The sequence below is a fragment of the Heliconius melpomene genome, chromosome 3 (genome assembly GCF_056956725.1).
Source record: "Heliconius melpomene rosina isolate 202511_hmr_F chromosome 3, ASM5695672v1, whole genome shotgun sequence".
NCBI classification, from domain to species: domain Eukaryota; kingdom Metazoa; phylum Arthropoda; class Insecta; order Lepidoptera; family Nymphalidae; genus Heliconius; species Heliconius melpomene.
In genome coordinates this window covers 4,351,152-4,376,443 of record NC_140391.1, presented here as the reverse complement: position 1 = coordinate 4,376,443, position 25,292 = coordinate 4,351,152, and the positions used below count along the sequence as shown (strand labels likewise).

Here is a 25,292-nt window from a genome sequence, read left to right as displayed (position 1 = left end):
CTTGCAAGTCCATTATCCGATTAAACCACTCTTACTTAAGTAGTCCAGGGACTGGATAAGGTTAGTTGCAGAAATTTGCAGAAATGACTATTCCAAGACCAGAACTTCCTGAGGATGTATAGTTTATCTTTTCAAGCTGAAGATCAATTTGGACTTATTGTTCTCGGAATCGTATTCCAAGTTAGATTCGTAGATAATATTGAAATCCGGATTTCCATTGAGGGATTATCGAAGTTAATATTATATTTTGGCAAACGAAATGCAAAAACTAATAGAAAAGTTATATAAGTAGCTTGGATATCTGGAATAATCGAATAAATTACTCTATTAAATATTATTGAGTAGGCAGAGGGAGCTTAGTGTAAAAACACTCCGCTCCCCACTTTCCGCCGAATTCTGGAAGGCTTGCGTGTTGAATGGTGGAACAACAAGAAATATAAATATTAAATATTTAATTACTTCGAGTGGAAATCAAACTCACAGCCTGTCGCTTTGACAGACCCTGCCCCACCACTGACCTCTACTTAATATTCATATGAGATTTCAATAATAAAAATAAATCTTAAGTATTTTCTATTCAATCATTATTCTGGGAAGCGAACGGATATAATTTGTTTTTCGGCCGCAGGATAATAAATGCTTTTTGACCGCCCTTTCATTTCCGACACCGTTGGTCTTTCCGTTCCGTTTCCGTACTGCCATTTCTATTATTATTTTACCAAACAAGAAATAAATATACTTAAACTATATTTAGCCGACCAGAACCGAAGCGTGTATAATATTAAGATATATTATGTTGTAAGTAAAAAGATTTTTGTGCTATAAATAAATAAGTAAAAAAGTTATATAACTATGGATGCAAGTAACTGTCTCGATACAATTAACAAACACACAAAGCGGAAAAAGTTGACATATTTAAGACATTAACAAAATATTAAAAGTTAATGTTTTCTTTAAATATGATTCATTGGGTCCAGCAAGAACAAGCTAAGTAATACATGGGATTGAGAAAATGCTATACATAATTAAAAACAAAGAAATCTATAAAAAATAAATAATAAAAGGAAAGAGTTTCGCTTGATTGTAGCTTTTGGGGTTTGGTTTTTAGAAATGAAAATATTAAATATTTAATTCTCCTGAATGGAAATCGAACTCACAACCCTCACGTTTCGTCGTACGTACGTTTCTGCTTCTGCGCCATATCGGCATTATACTATTTAATTAACGCGACAAATATTCGCCTTTACGAAAAATCCACATTTATCTTTACTAATATAAATTCATATGTTTTAATATATTATAATAGGATTATACTGACAAGCTTTTAATGCATCAGATTGGTTATAATATCAAAATTTTCAACTATTTCAAAAGCTATTGAGAGCTACCAATATGGCCATAACAAAATCGGATTATTTCTGTTTAACAAAATATAGCACTGGTTTAATATATTTTAGTATACATCATTGGCTTCTACGTTTCATATTTAATCGGTCTGATCTTTTTTTAGCTTCTCGCTGCATATAACAAGGTGGGTGGAGGGAACTTAGTGTTACGACACTCTGTTCTCCATTTTCCGCCGAATTTAGGAGGCGTTGTTGCTAGGTAAGTAACGAAGAAATGAGAATATGAAATATTTCATTACCCCGAGCGGAAATCGAACCTACAACCCGTAGCGTTTACTATTACTATATAATTGATGTAATCTCTGATTGAAAAATATTAACAATATTTTATATATTTAGTTATTTTTCAGCTTCACGCTGTAACCCGTGCATAGCAGTTAATAAATTAACATAATAATAAATAATAAATTATTCCCTCAAGTGAGAATCGAACCGACAACCATCGCGTTTACAGTGACACGCTTGTACCACTATGCTACGACGGAGTCAAGAATAAATAGGAAATAATAACAATATTTTTATTATCTATTCACAATTTTATACTCGGGAATAGAACCCACTACGTACAATCTAACTTGGCAACAACGACGTGAAGGAATCAATACAAGAAGGTTAAATATTCGAAACATCAAAGGCGTTCGTTAGTATGCCTCCATCTGTCATTGTACACAATCTCCTTGTATCATTGATAATGAGCTCTATAATCAGTTCCTCTCATCTTTCTCTAATTAACGAGTAAATGGGTGGAGTGTTCGAGGGTAGGTTTGATAATATACTTGAGGTAGAAGTATATACATTACAATGTAAGTTGGTAAGGTAGGTGTATTTACAAAAATATTTTGATTTTTTAACTGTAATTGCTAATTCCAACTATTTTTTTGTTTTAAATCGGTGATTTGCGTTATATTTTTTAAGCCTGTTTTATAGTGTTAAAACACTCTGTTCCCGAGTTTCCACCCAATTTTCGAGATGTAGAATGGCGGAAGTGAACGCTACGCTTTTGTATTGTTACCAGAGCGAGAGGGCAAGAAGTGTTTGCTCGAGAAGAAATCAAACCCGATACCTATATTTTAGCTATATGTTTTTGTAAATCGATTATAAAGATATTTGTACAATTTTGACACTAATTCAATTGCCTTATCTATCTATATATATAAAATCGAAAGGTCACTCACTCATCACGAAATCTCAGAAACTACAGGTGCTAGGAATCTCAAATTTTGCATAATAGTTACTTATAGGACGTTATTATGCAAAAGATCGTGCAAAGTGGAGTAGGTTGTGTAGGAAGGCAGACCCTGGCAATAGCCGGGATTAATGCCAGGATGAAGAAGAAGTTACTTATAGGACGTAGGTGCTCGCTAAGACGGGAATTTGCAATATTCGACTTCTAAGGGGTTGTTTTTGGGGTTGAAAGTTTGTATGAAACTTCGTTACTACAAATTAATAATAACTTAGTTCACGCAGGCGAAGCCGCTGGCGGGCCGCTAGTTTTATATAATAACAATTAAAGTGCGCCGCTCAGCACGCACTGTTGAACAAGGGCAGCTCGTTAGCCACCCCGGAAAATATATTTCACACGCTTTGTGGATACGCCATTAAAATTTTAAAATCTCACTCGCCTGAAACAACCGCTACATTATCGATGTAAAGTCCACGGGAGTATATTTTAATTATAATAAAAAACAACATTTTCGCCTCTTTATTCCGCTACGTGCAAGAGATGATGGAATATGTGCTTGTCCATTTTTTTAATATTTATAGAGTGCTTACTTTACTATATTAATATAAATAACTCTATTTTTTTGGGGCCGACAGGTCATGGATTCGATCATCATTCGAGGAAATTAAATATTTTATATTTACTGGTGTCAAGGTAGAGCGTGGCATCTTAACAAACAATGGCTTTAAAATTTGGCGGAAAATGGAGAATGGAGTGACTTAACACTATTCTTTAAGGATTTATGAGGCCAGTCGTATCGTACTTATGCCCCACAAGTGTGTGACAGTTTACGCGACAGGTTGTGAGTTCGATTTTCACTCGATCATATGAAATATTTAATATTAATAGTAAATTTTAATTATATAATCAGCACCTTTCCCAATTATTATTTTTATATAACCTTTTTGTTGACAAACGACCTATATTTTGAACAATAAAAATAAATATTTGAACTTAATATTATTTGACTGTCAGATTATTTTTCCATCTAAATTTACTTCTACGGCTTAGGATTGCGGATTAGGGTAACTCAGTGCTTACGCTTAGGCTCCAAACCTTCTTGTACAGTAATCTACTTTATTTGTTATTCAAATGTTATATTTATTTCTAACTTTATATGTTTAATTTTATTTGCAATATCTCTATATTTATACACGACAAAATAATAACTGAGACCTTAAAGTTTTAAAACACAAATTTTTCTATGAGTTAAAATTGTATTCACGATTGCATGTGCCCACCGACTTTTTTTTAATAAAAATATAAAGACAGATAGTTGAAAAATAAATAAGATTACTTAAAAAGACAAAAAGAGGATATATTCTGTAAGTTAAATTTAATAATGATGATAGATCCTATAAATGATTGCAATAAATACAACTTATTAGATGTCTGTTTTTCACCTAATTTTATACACAAATATGTATTATATATTTGCAAATTATTTTATTTGAGGCACTCTTATATCTTCATCTTCAATAACAAGAACATATTAAGGCAGAAATATCTTTTAATGCTTCATTCTACATACCAGGTCTTAAAAGTACGTCTGCACAAGCATTAAACGAGCGCTGCAAAGCCTGAAAATTTGCATATTTCCTCCGCGTAGACAAAGCAGAATGGGGCCAGATTTACGATTCACGCCTTGAATAGATATCTAGAGGGAAATTGGACTTTTTATTTTCGTTTTTACTCGGTTTTTAACCTCCAACATAAAAGGGGAAGTGTTATAAATTCAACATACTTTTGTATGAAACCCATTTTCGTAACAAAGAATGTAAATATCAAATACATAATATTTCACGTTTGTAAAAGCTTTTGTATAATAAATGGACGACTAACGTGCTATGAAAAATGTTATAGTACCTGTAATATTACAGATTTTAACATTTTTATATGCAAATTTCATAAAAGACAAAAGAATAAATTTTACAGTGACAGTAATGTTTGTATGTAAAACAAATAGCAAGAGAAATATTTTTTATTTTATTCTACACTCTTACTAGCTGTCATACATGTAATGTGCATACTTTTCTTCCTCTTGGTCACTTTTCATCAAAAGCCAAATATTAAAATCTTTTAGAAGTTTCTTTTCTATTTCTGAAAACAAAATATGAATAATTCAAAACATCTAAGAGAAGAATCGATTCTGAGATGAAAGAAACATCGCGAGTCGAGTGCAACCGGAAATTAAAGAGGCTCGAGTCATTCCACCCAGTTGGCTTGTTTATTTGCTGCCAGGGAAAAACAACAATGTCCGGTTATAAACGAGTGGATCGTCTTGTTTGTAAACATGGAAATATATGACACTTGTTTTGAATATAGTAAGAAAATATATATATCTAGTGACTAATAGAGTATTATTTTGATTGATTTTTGTGGTTTTTTATGATATTTTATTTATATTTTTTTCGTTATTTATCTGTATATACATACAACTGTACTTTCTATACCTAGAAAAGAAATTTACTTGTAAATGTAAAAAAAAAATAACATAACGGGAATTGAAACCGCTGGTTTTCGACAGTATTTGAAAAGGAACAATTTCAAAATTGCTTTAAAATATTTTTTTAGAAAACCTAAAATGAATAAATGCTATAATATAACGTTACATAGGTAAACAATTATATATGGATACAATAAGCTTATTTTGTTTGCTGATAGAGCAAGCCTGCTACATGTGATAGCTATGCTAATTGAAATACAATATTCCAATGAAGGACAATGACCTATTTTAGATTCACGTTTTGAAATAGAACTATTTCAATAATTTTAATGTTTAAAATAAAATCTGGTACAATAATAAATTAATTTCTTAACTTAAATATTTTTTTTAAGAAATTCTATATATTTGAAAATTAGAGAGTCGTCTATTATCTAGGATTACAATATTTTATAATAAACCAATAATGCGGAATTAAGCTCGAAAACTCGAAAAACTAACAATTCTATCGATACTCATTAAAACTGGTTTCCATTTTGGAATCTCTACAATAATAAAAGCTAAATTAAATTTTGTATTGCTAAGAAACTATCAATCCACTTCAATTGAGATGTTTAAATACTTTAGAATTAATCAAAGTAATCTGCAATAGGTTTTAATAGGATTAATTACTAAAGCGGGTCTACAAGGAATAATTTATAGCTCGCCAATTCTTGATAGATTTTGAAATGTAATAGCTATAAATACGTAAAATGTGTATATAACAAGACTTCCATCAAGGTACCTTTTGTTTAATAGTAAATTATTAATTAACCAACTAAAATCCCATTATAAATGTATTGTAATAGATTTACAATATAAAATTGGCAAATCTTCTTTCACGCTATATAAACCTGGTTGTAATGGACAGATCAGCCCTCTTGGAACTTTTGGAACGTTGGGCACTTGGACAGTGCTCCACAATATTCATATCCTTATCTATACTAATATAATAAAGCGGAAGAGTTTGTTTGTTTGTTTGTTTGAACGCTAAGATCTCTGGATCTACTGGATCGATTTACTTTGTTTTTGTTTTGTATGAAAGCTGCATTCTTCAGAAGTGTTATAGCATATAACATTACATTACACATATAAACTAATATATTTTAAAGTACTTTCTAATTTGACATGCAATTTATTCTGCCATGTTAATAACAACCGTCGCGCCGCTACGCGACCGTTACCGCGACCTTTTGGATATTCATCCTTATGAAAATAAATATAATAGTCACTTTTAGCATTTCATCTAGATTGAAATTATATTTGTATAGAAATTATATTCTTATATTTCAAGCAGGCGTAGCCGCGTCCGGGTCCGCTAGTATCAGTATATGGGCATTACAGTGCCTTTTCAGTTTTCGCATCGTGAAAGTCGATTTAATAATATTTAAAAGTAAGATATTTAAACATTTTTTGAATATCAAAAACATAAAGAGTTTACATTTATTTATCTACACATTCACATTACCTTAATTCTTTAAAATGTTTCCCTAAACGCCCGAATAGCGCCATCTTTCACAGATACAAATAAGGATACACATCTTTACAATTGTATGGGATGGGGCACTTTAGTGCGGAAAGTAAGCTAATTTAGGAAATGGGTTCCAAGCGTGCAGTACGCCCCAACCTGCTGGAGTACGAGCGTATATCAATGTTATACGACGTTTATTTCCAGAGGGTGTTTCTTCGTGTTAATTGAATAAGTACACAGCGAGTAAGTGAAAATAAATATTTACTTTATCTAAGAACAGTATAGAATGATTAAGCAGCTTTATAACTATAAAATATCTTGTTTTTAGAAGCGATTCGAATGTAAAAACTTGTTAAAAACAAAAATGTTAATTTAAAACTGGATCGTAATTGGGATTTATTGAAAATAATATGTTTATATATAATATCGCCATATACTCGTATATGTAATTTAACCTAATATTTTTACCTATTTTATTTCTTAATAAACCTTTAAATATTGTGAATTAAAAAACAACAAAAAAAATTGAAGCTTTGGATATTTCAGCCAAGAATACGAAGGAGTCTTCGTAAAATATTATTTAATTAATAAAGGAAAATTAAGTTTTCGCTGAAAAGGGGTAAGATAAAGAGAAAATCTGGTAAATAAAATGTTACGGCATGAAAATCTTTATCACTACGTGACATGAAAAAGCAATCTTCCTTTCCCTGAAATATACACACGCGCTAGGTTTTTCAACGTTTTATATGAAAAATGTCCTGAATTATTCATCCCACGATTCTGGCAAACCATATTTAAAAACCACGTCTTGTCAACTAAAATAAAAAATATACCAAAAAATTGTTATTTTTCATAATATATAATTGTAACTTTTATTTGTTTTAGGGTAGGCAAGGTGTGTCCTTGAATATATGTATATCCTTGAATATATTATTCGTGAAGCTGGTCTACTACAATACGTGGAAAATGTATATAGTTACAATTGTGGTTTGAATATGGGTATAATAAAACGAGCAATATCACGTTACAATTATAATATTGAACTCACGTATTATTTGAATAATACAGTTTACAGTACAGAACTACCTTTTACCCCCACTTTACGCTGATGCATTGAATGTTGAGTGGCTGAACTCAACGCCACGCTTTATCTCGACGTTAGAGTAAAGAAATGAAAGTTAAATATTTATTTAACTTCCTCGAGTAGGAACCGAACCCACAACCTGCCGCAGTTACAGTCACATGCTTGAGCCCAGCCTGATATTATCTATATATATAAAAGGACTTGTCTTCACTGACTGAGGTAAGACGCACGCACAGCCGTAACCGCTGTGCGTAGAAACGTTAAATTTGGACAAACGTTTACTTTCGTAATCTGGACATCCACTAAGAAGGGATTTTGAAAAATTTTAACCCTAAAGGGGTGAAATAGGGGTTCAAAGTTTGTATGAAAAAAAATTTAAATCGGCACCGATTTTTATAATGTTTGAAATTTAGATTTTTAAAAGTATTTAATTGAACACGTATTTCATCGTTTTCTAGAATTCTCCCCCTAAGAGCGCAAATAAGGGGTTGAAAGTTTGTATAGGTTTTTTTTAAATCGTCACCAATTTTCATAAAATTTGAAATTCAGACTCTTAAACGTATATAATTAAACACATATTTCATGGTTTTCTAGAATTCATCCCCTAAGGGTGCAAATAAGGGGTTGAAAGTTTGTATGGAAAAATCTTTAAATCGCCACCGATTGTTATAAAATTGGAAATTTAGACTCTTAAAAATATTTCATTGAACACATGTTTCATGGGTTATTAGAATTCACCCTTAAATACGCAAGCGAAGCTGCGCGCGTCCGCTAGTCATGTATAATTTAATTGATAATAACACTTTCTTTCAATAAATTGAAATAAAATGTATACAATTGGAAATAGAAGCATTCTATTAAATAATAAGAAAACTTTTAAAAAAGTAGACAGATATGTTCGCGACAACCGACGCGCATCATCGGCTGTGAACTCGTCACAACATGTTAGAGACTGTTTAGTTTGGCAAAAAGTGACGTCATACCACTCTCGTAATTTTGAATGTTATTATTAGTGTCTTTTCTAAATTAATAGTGTTTTTTCCTTTGTAAATAAGTAATTACATTAAATAATAAATATAAATAGATTTGGGTTCCGTTTTAGATAATAATTTTCGACTTTATATCTTATTTGTATAGTTGTACTATGATTTGCCGCATTAATCGCTTTTTATATAATAGTAACTTCCGTATAGTAAATTTTATTATTAATTATTGTTTGTCATAGTTTTCTGTAACAAAATAACAGATTTGTATATTCCTAATGTGTGTAATTAATTTTAGAGAGAATTTTCATTGTAAAAACTCATGTAAAATTCGTCATCGTAACAGCATTTTTCGTAATTTAATAATAGATAATACTTAAATAGTATAATGTTTTATACATAGATAGATAGATATTTTTATGTTCTTTTAATATGTATAAATTGTAAAAACATCCGATTTTTAGTTATTAAAATATAAATGTAAATGTGTGATAATCATAGTAAAAATATTGTTGTAAATAAAGATAAAACGGCTCGGTGGCTCGCGGCTCTCGTTACCGTTTAGCTCCGCGCAACGGAGGTGCGCGTCGGGCGAGACAGAGACAGTCGGCAATCAACGGTGAGCACAACAGGAAGAAGATAGAATCGGAACAAGACACGAATAGAGCCGACAGTCACCGACCGTTATACAGTGATCAACATCTTGTTTCAATATCCTGTTTCAACATCCTGTTTCAGTATCTTGTTTCAATGTATAGCAAGAACGTCTCGCAAGAACGTCTCACAAGAAGGACTCACAAGAACGTCTCACAAGAAGGACTCCCAAGAACGTCTCACAAGAACGTCTCACAAGAACGTCTCACAAGAACGTCTCACAAGAACGACTCACAAGAACGACTCACAAGAACGTCTTGGGGTCTCAGCATACTCCGTGTTCCCATGATCTGGAACCTATAGTGTGCAGGGCGTCAGCGGCTCATTCACTTGAGTTCCGCCCGTCCGGTACAACGTGCTGGTCCTTCGAGCCGGATCTGGGGACTCCTCACCGAAGCTGAAGCATCATCCGTCATCGTGCAAGTTATCGCAGTGCTCCGTCGCGCAAGTGCTCCGTCGCGCAGTACTCTATCGCGCAGTGTTTTCCGTCGCGCTCGCAAACGCATTCGCCGTCGCGTTTCGCATCCGTATCGACTGTCGCGCTCGCAACTGCGCTGACGTCACATATCCCGTCACGTCGTGAGTGTTTTGTGCATCCGCCTTCGTGAGTCTTCGTAAGTGCTCCATCGCGTAGTGCTCTCCGTCGCGCCGTGCTCCATCGCGCAGTATATTCCGTATTGACTGTCGCGCTCGCAACTGTGCTGAAGTCGCCTTACTCGCCTGTAGTCTTCGTGAGTGTTCGTGCATCAGCCTCTGACATCCGCCTTCGAGTGTTATCGTGAGTCTTCGTGAGTGTTCGTGCATCAGCCTCTGACATCCGCCTTCGAGTGTTATCGTGAGTGTTCGAGAACCTTCGTGCATCCGCCTTCGAGTATTATCGTACTACATCGCGCAGTGCTCTCCGTCGCGCAGTGTTCTCCGTCACATAGCGCTCTCCGCTGCGCTCTCCGCCGCCTCCGTTGGCGTCCGCATTGACTGTCGTGCTCGCTACTGCGCTGACATCTATCGCGCCGTAAGTCACGTCGTGAGTGTTCGTGCATCCGCCTTCGAGTATTATCGTAAGTCTTCGTGAGTGTTCGTGCATCATCCTCCGACATCCGCCTTCGTGTGTCGTCGTTCGTCTCCGAGAATCTTCGTGCTTCCGCCTTCGAGTGTCGTCGTTCGTCTCCGAGAATCTTCGTGCATCCGCCTTCGAGTATTATCGTTTCGTCTTGGTGAGTTTTACCAATTATCGTAGGTTTTTACTAAGATGCCTATCACAAGATCAAGAGGTCGATCCGAGGGATTGAGATATGAAGCCGACCCTTCATCTAGTCACACAGAGGTGACACACCCGCCTACGAATACACAAGAGGATTCCGAAATAGAAAAGAACTTAATAGTACCAAGTGACGAAAAGGAAGACTCAAGAATTATTTCAATTAACAAGGAGGAACAATTTGAAGGCACACAAATAAAGTCGACAACTTCGAAACGTGCAAACTCGAAGAAGTCTACGAAATCCAGACGTAGAGCAAGAAATGCTCGTGAAGAAATACTTCGCATCAAGCTTGAACTCGCGCAAATAGCTCTGGAAGATGCTGAATCAGATAGTTCAGAATCCCAGGAAGATAATATATCGAAAACCGACTACGTTAGCTCCTGGATTGAAGATAATGCACAAATCGTACAAAAATCACTTACACCATGTGCAGATGTTCCGAGGCAACCACATCCAGTGCCGTCATGCTATAGAATGCCTCAACATCCGAATATCGGCAACAATTCCGAAAATCAACAAGCAATACAGAGAGATTCAACAAAGGAAATAGAGGAGCTAAAAAAGGAAATAGAAAATTTGAAGAAAAGATGCGAAAAAGCCGAAACCGCTCCTACATCGTTGTGTATGAAAACAGAGGTACCTAAACCTACAATGTTACCTCCATCATCGTCATACAATTTTCCCGTCGCGTCCAAAGTCATCATGGATCTTCCTACATATAGTGGAGTGTTAAATGAATGGCTATCATACAGGGCCATATATGAAAACACTAAGGGATACTTCAATGAAGTTGAAAATACAGCCAGAATTCGAAGAAGCCTAACTGGAAAAGCATTGGAAGTCGTCGACACACAACTCATAGCTCATTCAAAACCGGATGCCCTTCGCTACCTGTGGAGAGGACACCGGCGGGAGGGAACTCCTGAAGAATATCGCATGACGTCGCTTATATTTGGAGCTGCGAGTTCACCATGCACCGCGATATTCGCTAAAGATTGGAACGCAAAAAGGTACATCGACACGCATCCAGAAGCAGTGGAAGCTATCATCCACAACCACTATATGGATGACTACCTAGACAGTTTCCGAAGTATAGAAGAAGCTATAGAAACTTCCAAAAAGGTCCAACATATCCACGGAGAAGCTTGTTTCAAACTCTGCAAGTGGGTTTCAAATATCCCGAAAATAATAAATGAACTTGAAAAACAATCAAATATGACAGAAACTATTAACCTGGGTACCAAAGAAGAAAAGATTTTGGGTTTAATGTGGAGACCGTCAACCGATGAATTACGATTCAATTTAAAACTAGCAAGATTACCGCCCAGTTTATTAAAGAAAACAGCTCCTACGAAGAGAGAAGCTCTGAAGATAGTTATGTCACTCTATGACCCACTTGGTTTCGCTTCACCCGTTACTATTCGTGCTAAACAAATTCTTCAAGAATCTTGGCGAAGAATTATAGATTGGGATCAACATCTGGATGAAGATCTTTCCAAGCAGTGGGCAGAATGGATGCTACACCTTCAGAAATTGAAAAATGTGAGCTTACCTCGATGCTACTCTGGTTATAGTGATGCCACATCTGTACAACTACATATATTCAGCGACGCCAGTGAAACAGCCTACGCAGCAGCTGCCTACTGGAGGGTGGTTGCTCCGGATGGAAAAGTCCAAGTCAACATGATCATGGCTAAAGCGAAAGTAGCCCCGCTCAAGGTTATGTCAATTCCTCGTTTAGAACTACAAGCAGCCGTCATGGGAGTTCGCATAGCAGAAGCTGTCATAAAAGAACATCGTATTGCGCCGGAATGCAAAATCTTTTGGACAGACAGTAAGACAGTTCTGACGTGGATAAGAAATGGAGCCAGGTCTTATAAGCCATTTGTCGCACATAGACTAGCAGCCATTGAAGAATATACCAAAGTTGAAGAATGGCGTTGGGTACCTTCTAAGCTCAATGTCGCCGATATAGCCACCAGAGAAGTACCATCTGATTTTGGAGCTGATCATGAATGGTATCACGGGCCTGCCTTCTTGAAAGAAAATCCGAGTACCTGGCCTATCGAAAAACCGGTCGTGTCAAATAATACTGGTGAAGAACATACTTTTACCGTTAAAGAACTCCAGCTGAAGACAAAATTACGTGAAGCAATTCCTGATCCACAACGCTTCTCAAAATGGGAGCGACTACTTCGTGCCACAGCTAGAGTCTTGCAATTTTTAGATATTTGCAGAAATAAAAAAGAGAAGATCTTTTATAAGCGAACACGTAGAAATATGGAATCAGATCCTACGTGGAACAAACGAAGAGAAACATTGCAAAAGAAATCTACTACTCTACATAGCAAGAAATCTATGGATTCCAACAATTTTCTGATATTGGATTCGAAGTACATTACAAAAGCAGAAAATCTTCTCATCCGAACATCTCAAGAAGAATCTTTCAATGAAGATATCACAGACTTAAGATACAACAGGACTATTGCCAAACAAAGTCGCCTTCATTCATTACCCGTAGAACTCCGAGATGACATTGTCGTTCTTCGCAGCCGTATAGCCGCCGCCGAGGGAATAAAAAACGAAACAAAGAAACCACAAGTCTTAGATGGAGATAACTACATCACACAGTTATATATTGATTGGACCCACCGTTGTCTTCACCACAGCAGCACCGAAATAATAGTAAATGAAGTACGTCAACATTTTTGGGTAATTCGTCTTCGTCCCACCGTGAAAAGGATAGTTCATCAGTGCCTCAAGTGTCGTATTCGCAAGGCACAACCCCCACAGCCTTCTACGGGTGATCATCCTAAATCCCGTCTCGCTCATCATCGAAGACCGTTTACATACACCGGCTTAGATTATTTTGGCCCTCTCACAGTAGTCGTCGGCAGACAACACGTGAAACGTTACGTCGCACTCTTCACGTGTCTTACCACTAGAGCAGTTCACCTGGAAATCGCCGCCAGCCTAAGCGCAGACTCTGCCATACTTGCATTGCGAAGATTCGCTGCACGTCGAGGATGTCCTTCCGAAATTTACTCAGATAATGGTACAAACATGCATGGAGCAGACAAAGAACTTCGAGAAGCATTCAAAGAAGAAGCCAGTCGTCGAGGCATCGCATGGCGTTTCATAACACCATCTGCACCATTCATGGGAGGCGCATGGGAGCGTCTTGTTCGCTGCGTGAAAACAGCTCTATACACTATTCTTCGTGAGAGATACCCCCGAGAAGAAATTTTGGCTACATTACTCTGCGAAGTAGAATATACTGTGAATAGTCGTCCCCTCACACATGTTTCTGTAAACAATGACGACGAAGAATCTATAACACCCAATCACTTTTTACTTGGGGGTTCAGCTCGTCTACCTGTACCTGGCACATTTAGTGAGGACGACATCGATAGCAAAAAGCAGTGGAGACGCTCACAGATATTAGCAGACATGTTTTGGAGACGCTGGGTTCGCGAATATCTCCCTGAACTTCAACACCGGCGGGAGCCTCATGGTCGAGGCCCTACTTATGAAATAGGTGACCCGGTACTTATAGCCGACTCACAACTTCCAAGAAATACGTGGCCAAGAGGACGCATAGAAAAAGTATATCCAGGTGCAGATGGACAAGTGCGAATAGTTGAAGTACGCACTAAGGGTGGTCTTCTGAAAAGGCCAACCAAAAAACTCGTTCCGCTTCCAAAGTAAGAAGACGTCGTCGCTCACCGCGGGAAAGATGCAGCATCACATCGAGACCTGATTCTGCACGGCGGGAGAAATGTTCGCGACAACCGACGCGCATCATCGGCTGTGAACTCGTCACAACATGTTAGAGACTGTTTAGTTTGGCAAAAAGTGACGTCATACCACTCTCGTAATTTTGAATGTTATTATTAGTGTCTTTTCTAAATTAATAGTGTTTTTTCCTTTGTAAATAAGTAATTACATTAAATAATAAATATAAATAGATTTGGGTTCCGTTTTAGATAATAATTTTCGACTTTATATCTTATTTGTATAGTTGTACTATGATTTGCCGCATTAATCGCTTTTTATATAATAGTAACTTCCGTATAGTAAATTTTATTATTAATTATTGTTTGTCATAGTTTTCTGTAACAAAATAACAGATTTGTATATTCCTAATGTGTGTAATTAATTTTAGAGAGAATTTTCATTGTAAAAACTCATGTAAAATTCGTCATCGTAACAGCATTTTTCGTAATTTAATAATAGATAATACTTAAATAGTATAATGTTTTATACATAGATAGATAGATATTTTTATGTTCTTTTAATATGTATAAATTGTAAAAACATCCGATTTTTAGTTATTAAAATATAAATGTAAATGTGTGATAATCATAGTAAAAATATTGTTGTAAATAAAGATAAAACGGCTCGGTGGCTCGCGGCTCTCGTTACCGTTTAGCTCCGCGCAACGGAGGTGCGCGTCGGGCGAGACAGAGACAGTCGGCAATCAACGGTGAGCACAACAGGAAGAAGATAGAATCGGAACAAGACACGGATAGAGCCGACAGTCACCGACCGTTATACAGTGATCAACATCTTGTTTCAATATCCTGTTTCAACATCCTGTTTCAGTATCTTGTTTCAATGTATAGCAAGAACGTCTCGCAAGAACGTCTCACAAGAAGGACTCACAAGAACGTCTCACAAGAAGGACTCCCAAGAACGTCTCACAAGAACGTCTCACAAGAACGTCTCACAAGAACGTCTCACAAGAACGACTCACAAGAACGACTCACAAGAACGTCTTGGGGTCTCAGCATACTCCGTGTTCCCATGATCTGGAACCTATAGTGTGCAGGGCGTCAGCGGCTCATTCACTTGAGTTCCGCCCGTCCGGTACAAGATATTTTTACAAAAAAATTATGTTGCATCTCAAAATAAATATTTTATTCCTCAGTGGGTAATAACCGACGACTGCTTTCGAAAGACACTCTTTATCAACGTTAGGCGACAGTTGTTTCAGGTGGACGGGATTTGAATGGGTCTTGAGAGAGACACCTGACAATAAAATGTTAGACTTCGAAATACGTAATTGGATTTTGTGAATATATTCGTATCGTTCATATAGTTTCAAAATAATTTGCATTAAATTACTAAAAGCATAATGTGATATTTAATATTTACTCTATTCATTATTACTTACTCAAACACACATTGGTAGAATCATTATAAGAATTTGAACCCACTATCATTCCAACAGGCTAATTTAATTTTAAATAATAGAAAATGGAATCAATTAATTCCTTCGGTTGCAAATATGTACTTTACATTTTCCCCTTTTCTTTTTTTTTAATTAAATTATAAGTTATGTTAATTAAATACATTCCCATTCCATTCGAAGGTATCTACTAAAAATATCTTGTAGAAGAAAGCTTTAATAATTGGAAACTTGAGTATATTCCCTTTCAATATAGCTTGTTCACGCTTAATAATTTCATTGGAGAAATCGAATAAAGAAAAAATAGTAGCGTAGGAAATAAGGTAACTCAGCAAAAGTATATTCTCCAATAATTGAAGTCTGCACTTTTTGATTACAACTCCCAATAGAGGTATCCATTGTTAGATTGCGAAAATAATTGTAGGAAAAATTGCTTGAATTGGTTGAATGGAAAAATTGGTGGTTGGTTCGAGGATAAATTAATTATTCTGGAGTAATTAATGACACTTTTTCATTTGGAACACTAATAATTACCCAAAAAGTACTTTATTTGTTTGGGGTTAATTTTTATTTTTTTGTTAGTAAAAACGTAAACACTGAATGTATTCGATAAATTTTAATATTTTATTTTTCTTCTTTAATTTTTTTTTCTATATTTAACATATTGATTATTGTATAATATAGGATGATGCACAAAAAAATATCACGTTTTCGTATTATTATTCTAATATAGTAATTTTAACAAAATTTACTTCTAGACTACGAAAAAAAGGGTTTTGTAATTTAATTTCACAGAAAAAAAATTAAAATTATAAGAAATATACAGTTGTGCTTATTGTTTAGATACTATACGACGCATATATATTTTTTTCTGGACGTCACAACCCCAACCCAGACTGGGAAACCATATATTAGTAATACAGTAGTATGTTTATAGCAGTTTATATTAGTTAGGACATTGTACACACGATGTAGAGTCGATCCTCACTCAGGGGAACGAATTATTTTCATTTCATTTATTCAAAGCGTGGTTATTGATTTCTGCCATTCAACACGTTAAATGTCGACCCTCTGCCTACCCCTTTTATAAAATGTGAATTAGAACAAAAATAAACTGGAAATATTGATATTTGTATTTATAGAGGCTGTGCAGATCCAGGGGCACAAATGTGCGGAAGGAAAGGATTCGGCGGAAATTAGGTTCCCAGGTTCCCTCTGCCTACCCTGCTATGTGCGGCTATGACAGTGCCAAGCTAATAAAATAAAATAAATGTTTAACTTATACGATTCTGCAACTATGTCATTTAAGCACGTTACAACTACAGTTCTATTATTTTTACATATGACTGGAATACAGAAATAAATATATGGGATATTGCTTAAATAAGTGAATATTTATGTTTAATTTCCGCAACTTGACATATTTTGTTAGGAAACATCCGGTTAATAGAAGATCTGTGAACTGCCGCGCGCCGCCGGGTAACCGCTATATTAGTTCGATGTACTATAACATATTACATTATTCGTCAAAGTGGGAGTGAAATTTATTGGCTTACTTTTATAACTGTAAAGTAAGTAGTATTTGAAAAAAACACAAAATAATAAAAATATCAAAAATCAACTTCACGCTGTATCCCGCACAAAACAGGTTAGGCCGAGGGAGCCTCGTGTTAAGACACTCCGTTACCCACTTTCTGTCATTTAAGACATTGACGACCTCCATTACTTTTATATATCCACATATACCAAGTTACCATAATAAATGGACATTGGCAGAATATAAAAGACAGTGCCTCCTTCGTCACAATTTTATATCTACGACTATATTATATTATAAAAATACTAATAAATATATCTATGAAAGCTTAGCAATTATTTTCTACTGTAGAGTTTTGTTTTTTAATTTCTGTGCTATATTTTTATTTATCCTGAACTCGTCCACTGCTGAAGTTATATAATTTATTAATTATAAAATATTAATATTATACTTGACTCATATAATATATTTGATTAATTTTCGTAAAGGGCAAGGAATTTACAGGAAATAATAAAAAAGGAAGTAATAAATAATTAAAAAAGTTAAATGAACTTTCTCACTTCGTTTCTGCAGTTGCTGTTTCGTGAAATTATATTACTCAGAACTTTCGATATTGAGATATCAAACAATGAAGTATATTCAGCTTTATTTAGAATTTTTACTTGCATTAGTATTTCGTGTACAAGGTAAAAATATATACTTAAAAGAATAATTTATTATTTTGCTTATAAGATTCGTTGCAATTTAACTAAAATAGAAACAATTTTGTATGGCCAGGCGTAATTAGATCGTTAAGATTAAACGGCGTTTATCACAGAACTACCTAAAGTTTAGTCATTTTTCTAACTTAATCGACTTTCCAAGTAATAAAAGCCCATTTAGATTTTTTGATCATTATAAGTTTTTATCAAACTTTAACAACTAGCGTAACAGCCATTACAGCTCTCATTTATTGAATATAAAGCACGCGATTAAAATATGCTACCATAACTCTGGAAACATTTAGAAAACTAAAAAAGAAATATTATTTCTTGTAAATAAGTTTTAATAGTACTTACTAAGAAATACTTATATTTTGTTCTCATTGTCCCTGGTGAAACATCATGCTGTCTTAGAAACTACCATTATAGAGAGATTTAAAAGGTTAATAGTTTCGATGCATGAGTTATCATATTTCATTTCCACGAGTGGGGTGGTTGACAGTCACCCCCACAGTGTTGTGCCCCTGCATCATGACTACCCTCGTATATATATGAGAGTAATAGAATAATTTACTATTAATGATATTATGTAAATGCATAAGCATTCCAATTAAGCTTATAACAAATTAAATTGAACATGTACAAACGTGTGATATCGCAGATTTAGTATAAAATATTAATAACATTAAATTTTCATTTGTTAATGTATGAGATTAATATTATTAATACAAGTCAATTATGACCTGATTATACAACAAAAGCGATGTTTTAGCAAAATCATTTAAATAAATATTTTTCTAATTAAATGAGCTTTATGGTTAATAATTAAAATAAAAGAATAGAACCAAGAACTGTTAGCTGGTCGCGAGGCAACAATTAGTTAATTAGAAGTTATATATACCACCACTACCAAAAAAATATGAAAAATGTTTGATGACAAAGCTTTTAAAAACAATATCCATACTTTAAACAAAAAACACAATCCACATAATAGCCAGAAACATGAATTGTATACAGTTTTAATTATCTGAGACAATATACTACTACAGCGGTAATCAGTAGAGGGCTACCATCGATACAATGGTATTCATTAGTGATATAAAAACTGTAATGACGTATTGTTTTCTATATTTCATAGTAATTTCCAATTATTTTTCAATATGTATGTAATATTGGTAATGTTCAAGCACTCTTTTCCATATTAACAATTTTAATTTAATTACATCTTGTCTGTAGTGCCTACGCGACGAGTGTGGGTTGCATTCCCGAAGTGCGAAGCGAAGTGGGTAATGGACACTCACTTTTCGTAGTTTAACACCAGTTTCCCTCTGCTTACCCTACTATATTCGTGATAGAGCGTGAAAGTAAAAAAAAAGCGTAGAGCGTGAAAGTAAAAGAAATTAAGCCATAAACAGTAAACTAACATGAGGTACTTAATGCAATCAATTCATTTTCATAACTCAGGAATGTAATATAAATATTTTGTATTAAAATCCATACAAATAATATTTAATAATAGAATTAATTATATGTTCGGTTATCTCATTAAAGCTTATATTAATAGCTTAATATGGATAATAAAATTATTGTATGTGGTTTAGAAAATAATTATATTATAATAATTATTTTGTATTTAAAAATTCAATATGTTCAATAATTTTATGTTATTTATATTAAATGCAGCCATAATAGGTACCCCATATATGTAGCTCAGAATAAAATCGAAATAAACGAAAAAAATACTCGACAGAGAGTATATAACGTAAATAACGTATATAACGTAAATAAATTTATTAAAAAGTATTTTCAGTTGTATTCCAAAATATTCATTTTAAAGAAAATCTAACAAAGTGAACGTTTTTATACAAAAGAACCAGGTATATAAGATAAATAGTTAATGACTGAAAATTTTCCCCATTTTCTGGCGAATTTTCGAGGCACTGGAGACACTCGCACCGCGCTGACGGAATCGAATCCATACCCTCCGACGGCCTCATCAAATATAATTTTATATCTTATATACTATAATATATCTATGTATTAAACGGTCGTCGTTATTTCGTACTCAGAATGTAATATACCCAGGTCCGTTAGTAAAGGGTAATGGGTCAGTCCATCACGTGAACGTAAATCGATATTCCAATGGAATGCAATCGTCTCAGAAATGTACCTATATGTATATTATTTACTAAGTAGTAAATGAGTGCTCTAAACTAGATGTAAGAACGGAGTTAACGGGTTCTTATTTGTTTTAATATCGTTACTAGATTTTGTATTTGTAGTAAAACAACTAGCTCACGACCAAGACTGACTTTATTTCTTATAACCAGTATTACCAATGTTTTACATTCTACCTTACATTTATTAATATTACTTAATATATAACATCTTCCCCTTACAAAAAAAATAAAAAAAAACATACCATCACCAATAGATTTATATAATTTACAATATTTATAGACTTAAACAGAACTTTCATTTAAAATATAGTAATATAGCTAAAAAACTATTTTATTTTTTTTTATTTTTAAATAATAATGCCATTTTTTCGCGTGCTTTACATGCGGCTAACCTACGAGTACGAGCAGTTTCTGTATCATCCGTGTGGGGCTCACTGGGCGACGCAGTAACTGAAAATGGCTCAACATCCACTTCATTGTGTTCAGTGTTATCATCATATATCGCTTTTTCTCCTAAGATTGCAGAAGATGTATCTTGCAAAGACATGCTGGGTTGTGCCTTAATAAGATGACGACGATTTCGTCTATGTAACCTACCCGTGTTGTCCGTAAGAAAATAGGACCGTGGCTGCGGAGCAGGATCGCGAACAATCATACGTTTTCTCAATTTACCATCGACAACTATTACTTCTTCTCCAGAATTTAATTGCGGTAACTTTCGCGCCGACCTATCATAGTATTTTTTAGTATAAGAACGATTTTTCACTATATTTAGATAATCATCGCTATTGTTACGATCAGGTTTTAATTTATTAACGTGTATGGGAAGCTTTGTGTTCAAACGTCTACCCATCAACAACTGCGCCGGCGAACTCACTCCATTACGAGGAGTCACTCGTATATTAAGAAGACCTAAATGCAAATCTGTCCCCGAAATAACCGATTTCTTAATAATATTTTTAACAGTTCGCACAGCTCGTTCACTCAACCCATTAGCTTGAGCGTAATAAGGTGAAGTTGTCGTGTGTTTAAAACACCAATCCACTGAAAATTTATTAAATTCTTTAGATATATACGCAGGACCATTATCTGTTACTAATTCAGCAGGTATTCCATGTCGAGCAAATTGATCTTTCATCGCGTTTATTACAGCACTCGACCCGATGTTGTTCAACGGACTTACTTCAATAAAATTAGAAAAATAATCAACTAATATTAAATAATATTTTCGATAGCAAACAAAAATATCTGAGCCGACTTTCCTCCATGGCAAACTTGGTACATCATGCGGTATCATTGGCTCCTTGGAGGGTGATGCAGCAAGATCAGCACATACAGCACACGCTCGAACTGCACGCTCAACATCTCGCGACATGCCACTCCAAAACATTACATCGCGCGCACGTCTCTTACATCTATCAATGCCTAAATGACCTTCGTGCACACATTGTAACATTGTCGTCCGTAATTCGCGAGGAATAAAAACTAAATTATCTTTAAATATTACACCATCAATATATTCAAAAGATGTCCTATACGGCCAATGGACACTAACTGCCTTATCCACGTCAGCTCTGTAACGCGGCCACCCGTATAAGATGTATTTAATTAAGATTTTACATTCTAAATCCGCGCTAGTTGCACTTTTAACACATTTAATTTTTTCGTCACTAAACCGTACATTGGAAATTAGGAAACACTCTTGAGCTTCAAGTTCAATAGAATACTTAGTATCCATTACATCGGTAAGGGGTGCTCTGGACAGAGTGTCAGCAACATACATATACTTTCCAGGTTTATAAATAACATCAAAAGTATAACTTTGGATACGCAACATCATACGCTGTAACCGCGCCGGTACTAAATGCAACGGTTTTTTAAACAAAGCTTCAAGAGGCTTATGATCACTTTCAATTGTTATATTACCACGTCCATATACATATTGATGAAATCTTTCAAGTGCAAAAACAATAGCTAGCATTTCTTTTTCAATTTGTGCATATCTTGACTGAGTTTCTGTTAATGTAAGTGAAGCATATTCAACTGGCCTTCCATTTTGCAATAACGCAGCACCTAAGGCTCTTGAGCTTGCATCTACTGTTAAGGTTATGGGCTCAGTAGGTGCATACAAACCAAGCACAGGCGCTTGACATATCGCGTCTTTTAATTCTAATACGATAGACTCGTATGTGCTATTCCAACACCACGCAACACCTTTTTTTAATAAATTTCTTAAAGGAGTTACTATATTAGCATACCCAGGGATAAACTTAGACAAATAATTAGTCATTCCAAGAAATCTCTCCAATGATTCTCTGTTGGTCGGACTAGGCATTTCTTTTATAGCCCTTAACTTATTTTTATCTATATGCATACCATCAGCATTAAACATATGACCCAAATAAATAACTTCCTCGACTCCGAATTCACATTTATCGCGATTAAATTTAATACCTACTTGCCGCGCCCTATTCAAGAGAAGTCTTAGTCTCATATCATGCTCTTCCATAGTACGCCCGTGAACTATAATGTCATCAACAAACGAATGAACTCCTTCTAAGCCCTCGAGCAATTGACAAATTTTTGCATGAAATACTTCACTAGCACAACTAATACCATACGGCAGCCTTAAAAATTGATAACGACCAAAGGGAGTACCAAAAGTGCATAAATCAGCGCTTTCGTCATCTAACTGAATCATCCAAAACCCGGACCGCGCATCTAATTTACTAAAATATTTGGCGCCGCGCAGCGCACACGCAATATCGGTAACAGTAGGCAGCGGATAGTGAGCACGGCGTATCGCACGGTTGAGAGGTCGCGGATCTAGACAGATACGAACGCTGCCATCCTTTTTAGCTGGCAATACAATAGCGTTTACCCAGGGAGTCGGATGTGATACTTTTCTTATAATGCCTATTTCTTCCATATTATTTAATTCACATTTCAATTTATCTCTTATACCGAAAGGAATTTTTCGCACTGGACATACTGACGGACATACGTTTTTTTCAATGATAATTTTATATTTACCCGGTAGTTTACCTATACCCTGAAATAAATCATCATATGCTTCTATATTTAAAGAATATATACGCTTAATAACTCCCAACTTTTCACAAGTATCTTGACCTAAAACACTCTGACAGTTATCATTACATATTACAAAATTAATTTTATAAATATTATTATTATATATCCAAGACATCTCAATAGAACCAAGTATAGGTAAGTAATTCCCACAAAAAGATTGTGCTTTTATATTACATTTTGTTAAATCATTTAAACAATAACCTAATCTTTTATAAGTTATAAATGATAACACATTTAGATCGGACCCCGAATCCAATTTAAAATTTACAGGCACACCAGTACTATACAAATATAATGTTTCAAACCATTTGCTATTTTTATTACAATAATCTCTTACAGTTGACACAACAAACGAGTCATGGTCACTAACACTTTCACGAAGCTCATGTATTTGTTTTTTACCTTTCACCGGACACATCTTTCTATAATGCCCTTTATTATTGCACAAAAAACACTGCACAAACCTGGCCGGACATCGATGATAGTTATCTATATAATAAGAATTACCACACGCGACACAACACTTAGTCGGGACGCACTTGTCACTGTTGAAAGCAGTGCCCAAACGACGGTCTGCATTCCCGCTGTCCAGTGCGGGGCGCTCGCGAACGTGCCCGCGGCCCGCACTCGGTGCCGGCGATGCTGCCGACGCTGCCACCGCGCCGCCACCGCCGCCGCGCCTCGGCGCACGCGCACGCGCACCGTACAACGCGTCCACTGTTCGAAACGCCGCTGATGATTCCGCGCCATTACATATTTCGATTTGCTTACTCTCTGCAATTGATATTTCGTTTGCCTGACAAATTTTTATAGTTTTTTCCAAGGTCAATTCCTCTGTCCTTAGTAATCTGTCACGAACTGTAATGTCGGATATGCCGCAAACGATACGATCTCGTATTAAACCATCCTCTAAATGCTCAAACTCACAGTGATGACTCAGCAGACGCAACGCAGTCACGTAAACGTCAATAGTTTCGCCCGATTCTTGAACACGTGTAAAAAACCGGAACCTCGCCATTGTTGTATTATGTTTCGATACAAAATATTCATTAAATTTTTTAACGAGCACATCAAAATCGTCCTGGCTCTCATCCTTCGTGAACTTGAAGGTTGAAAATATGTCATATCCATCAGGTCCGATCAAATTAATAAGTAAACTCGCTTGTACTTCCTTTGTTTCTCTGTACACTCCCGATGCCTTTAAAAACACTTGGAATTGAGTATACCATTTACGCCACGAGTCCGCCCGATTTGCAGGGCCACCTTCCAATATTAATTCCGTTGGAGGTCTAGCGTGTTCCATGTTTAATAATAAACAATCATTTCAAATTTAACACCGCTGTCACCATGTAGTAAAACAACTAGCTCACGACCAAGACTGACTTTATTTCTTATAACCAGTATTACCAATGTTTTACATTCTACCTTACATTTATTAATATTACTTAATATATAACAGTATTCTCCTATCCAGGATTTAAGATATTTATTTAAGTGCACAATAGATTTTTTATTTCTAAAAACAAGGGACAAACGGAAACGAATTTTAACGGAAATTCTAAAAACAATCACAATTTTCATATATTTTTTTATTACATTAATTAATATGTTTTTTTTTTATTTTTATCTTGTATTTCAAACACAAGAAAATCACCATAAATAAAAATATTATTTGTGGCGATGAAGCGGTGCATGAATGTGTGACGAGGCGAGACTTTAATTCCTCACTCAGAACGTTTGGTTTTGTTATTATTTGATATTTTAAAATTAATTCAAAGTATTACAAATATTTAGAAACTAAATACTAAAACGTGTTCTTATTACGTCTAAATTGTATTAAATGAATACAAAATGAGGAATTAAAAGGAAACTTTCATAAGGAATTTGAAAGGAAGGAATATGTATAATAACTTTGTTATAAAGATAAAATTAAAGTAGTTGTAATTTTAAGCCGATCCTTTCATCCTTTCAAGTCAAAAAATGGTAACCTTTAAGTCGGTAAGTGGCTGAAATCATGACCTGAATTT

The 25,292-nt window shown here is 35.0% G+C and overlaps 2 protein-coding genes across 3 annotated transcripts in view; both read left to right on the top strand.

The window, feature by feature from the left end:
- LOC146539902 (uncharacterized) overlaps window positions 1-25,292 on the top strand; it is a 270,180-nt gene that overhangs the window by 46,337 nt on the left and 198,551 nt on the right. The window lies entirely within an intron of this gene.
- Window positions 10,552-14,271, top strand: LOC146539903 (uncharacterized). Its single transcript, XM_085207945.1, has one exon. The coding sequence runs from the start codon at window positions 10,552-10,554 to the stop codon at window positions 14,269-14,271; it is 3,720 nt and encodes a 1,239-aa protein (XP_085064071.1).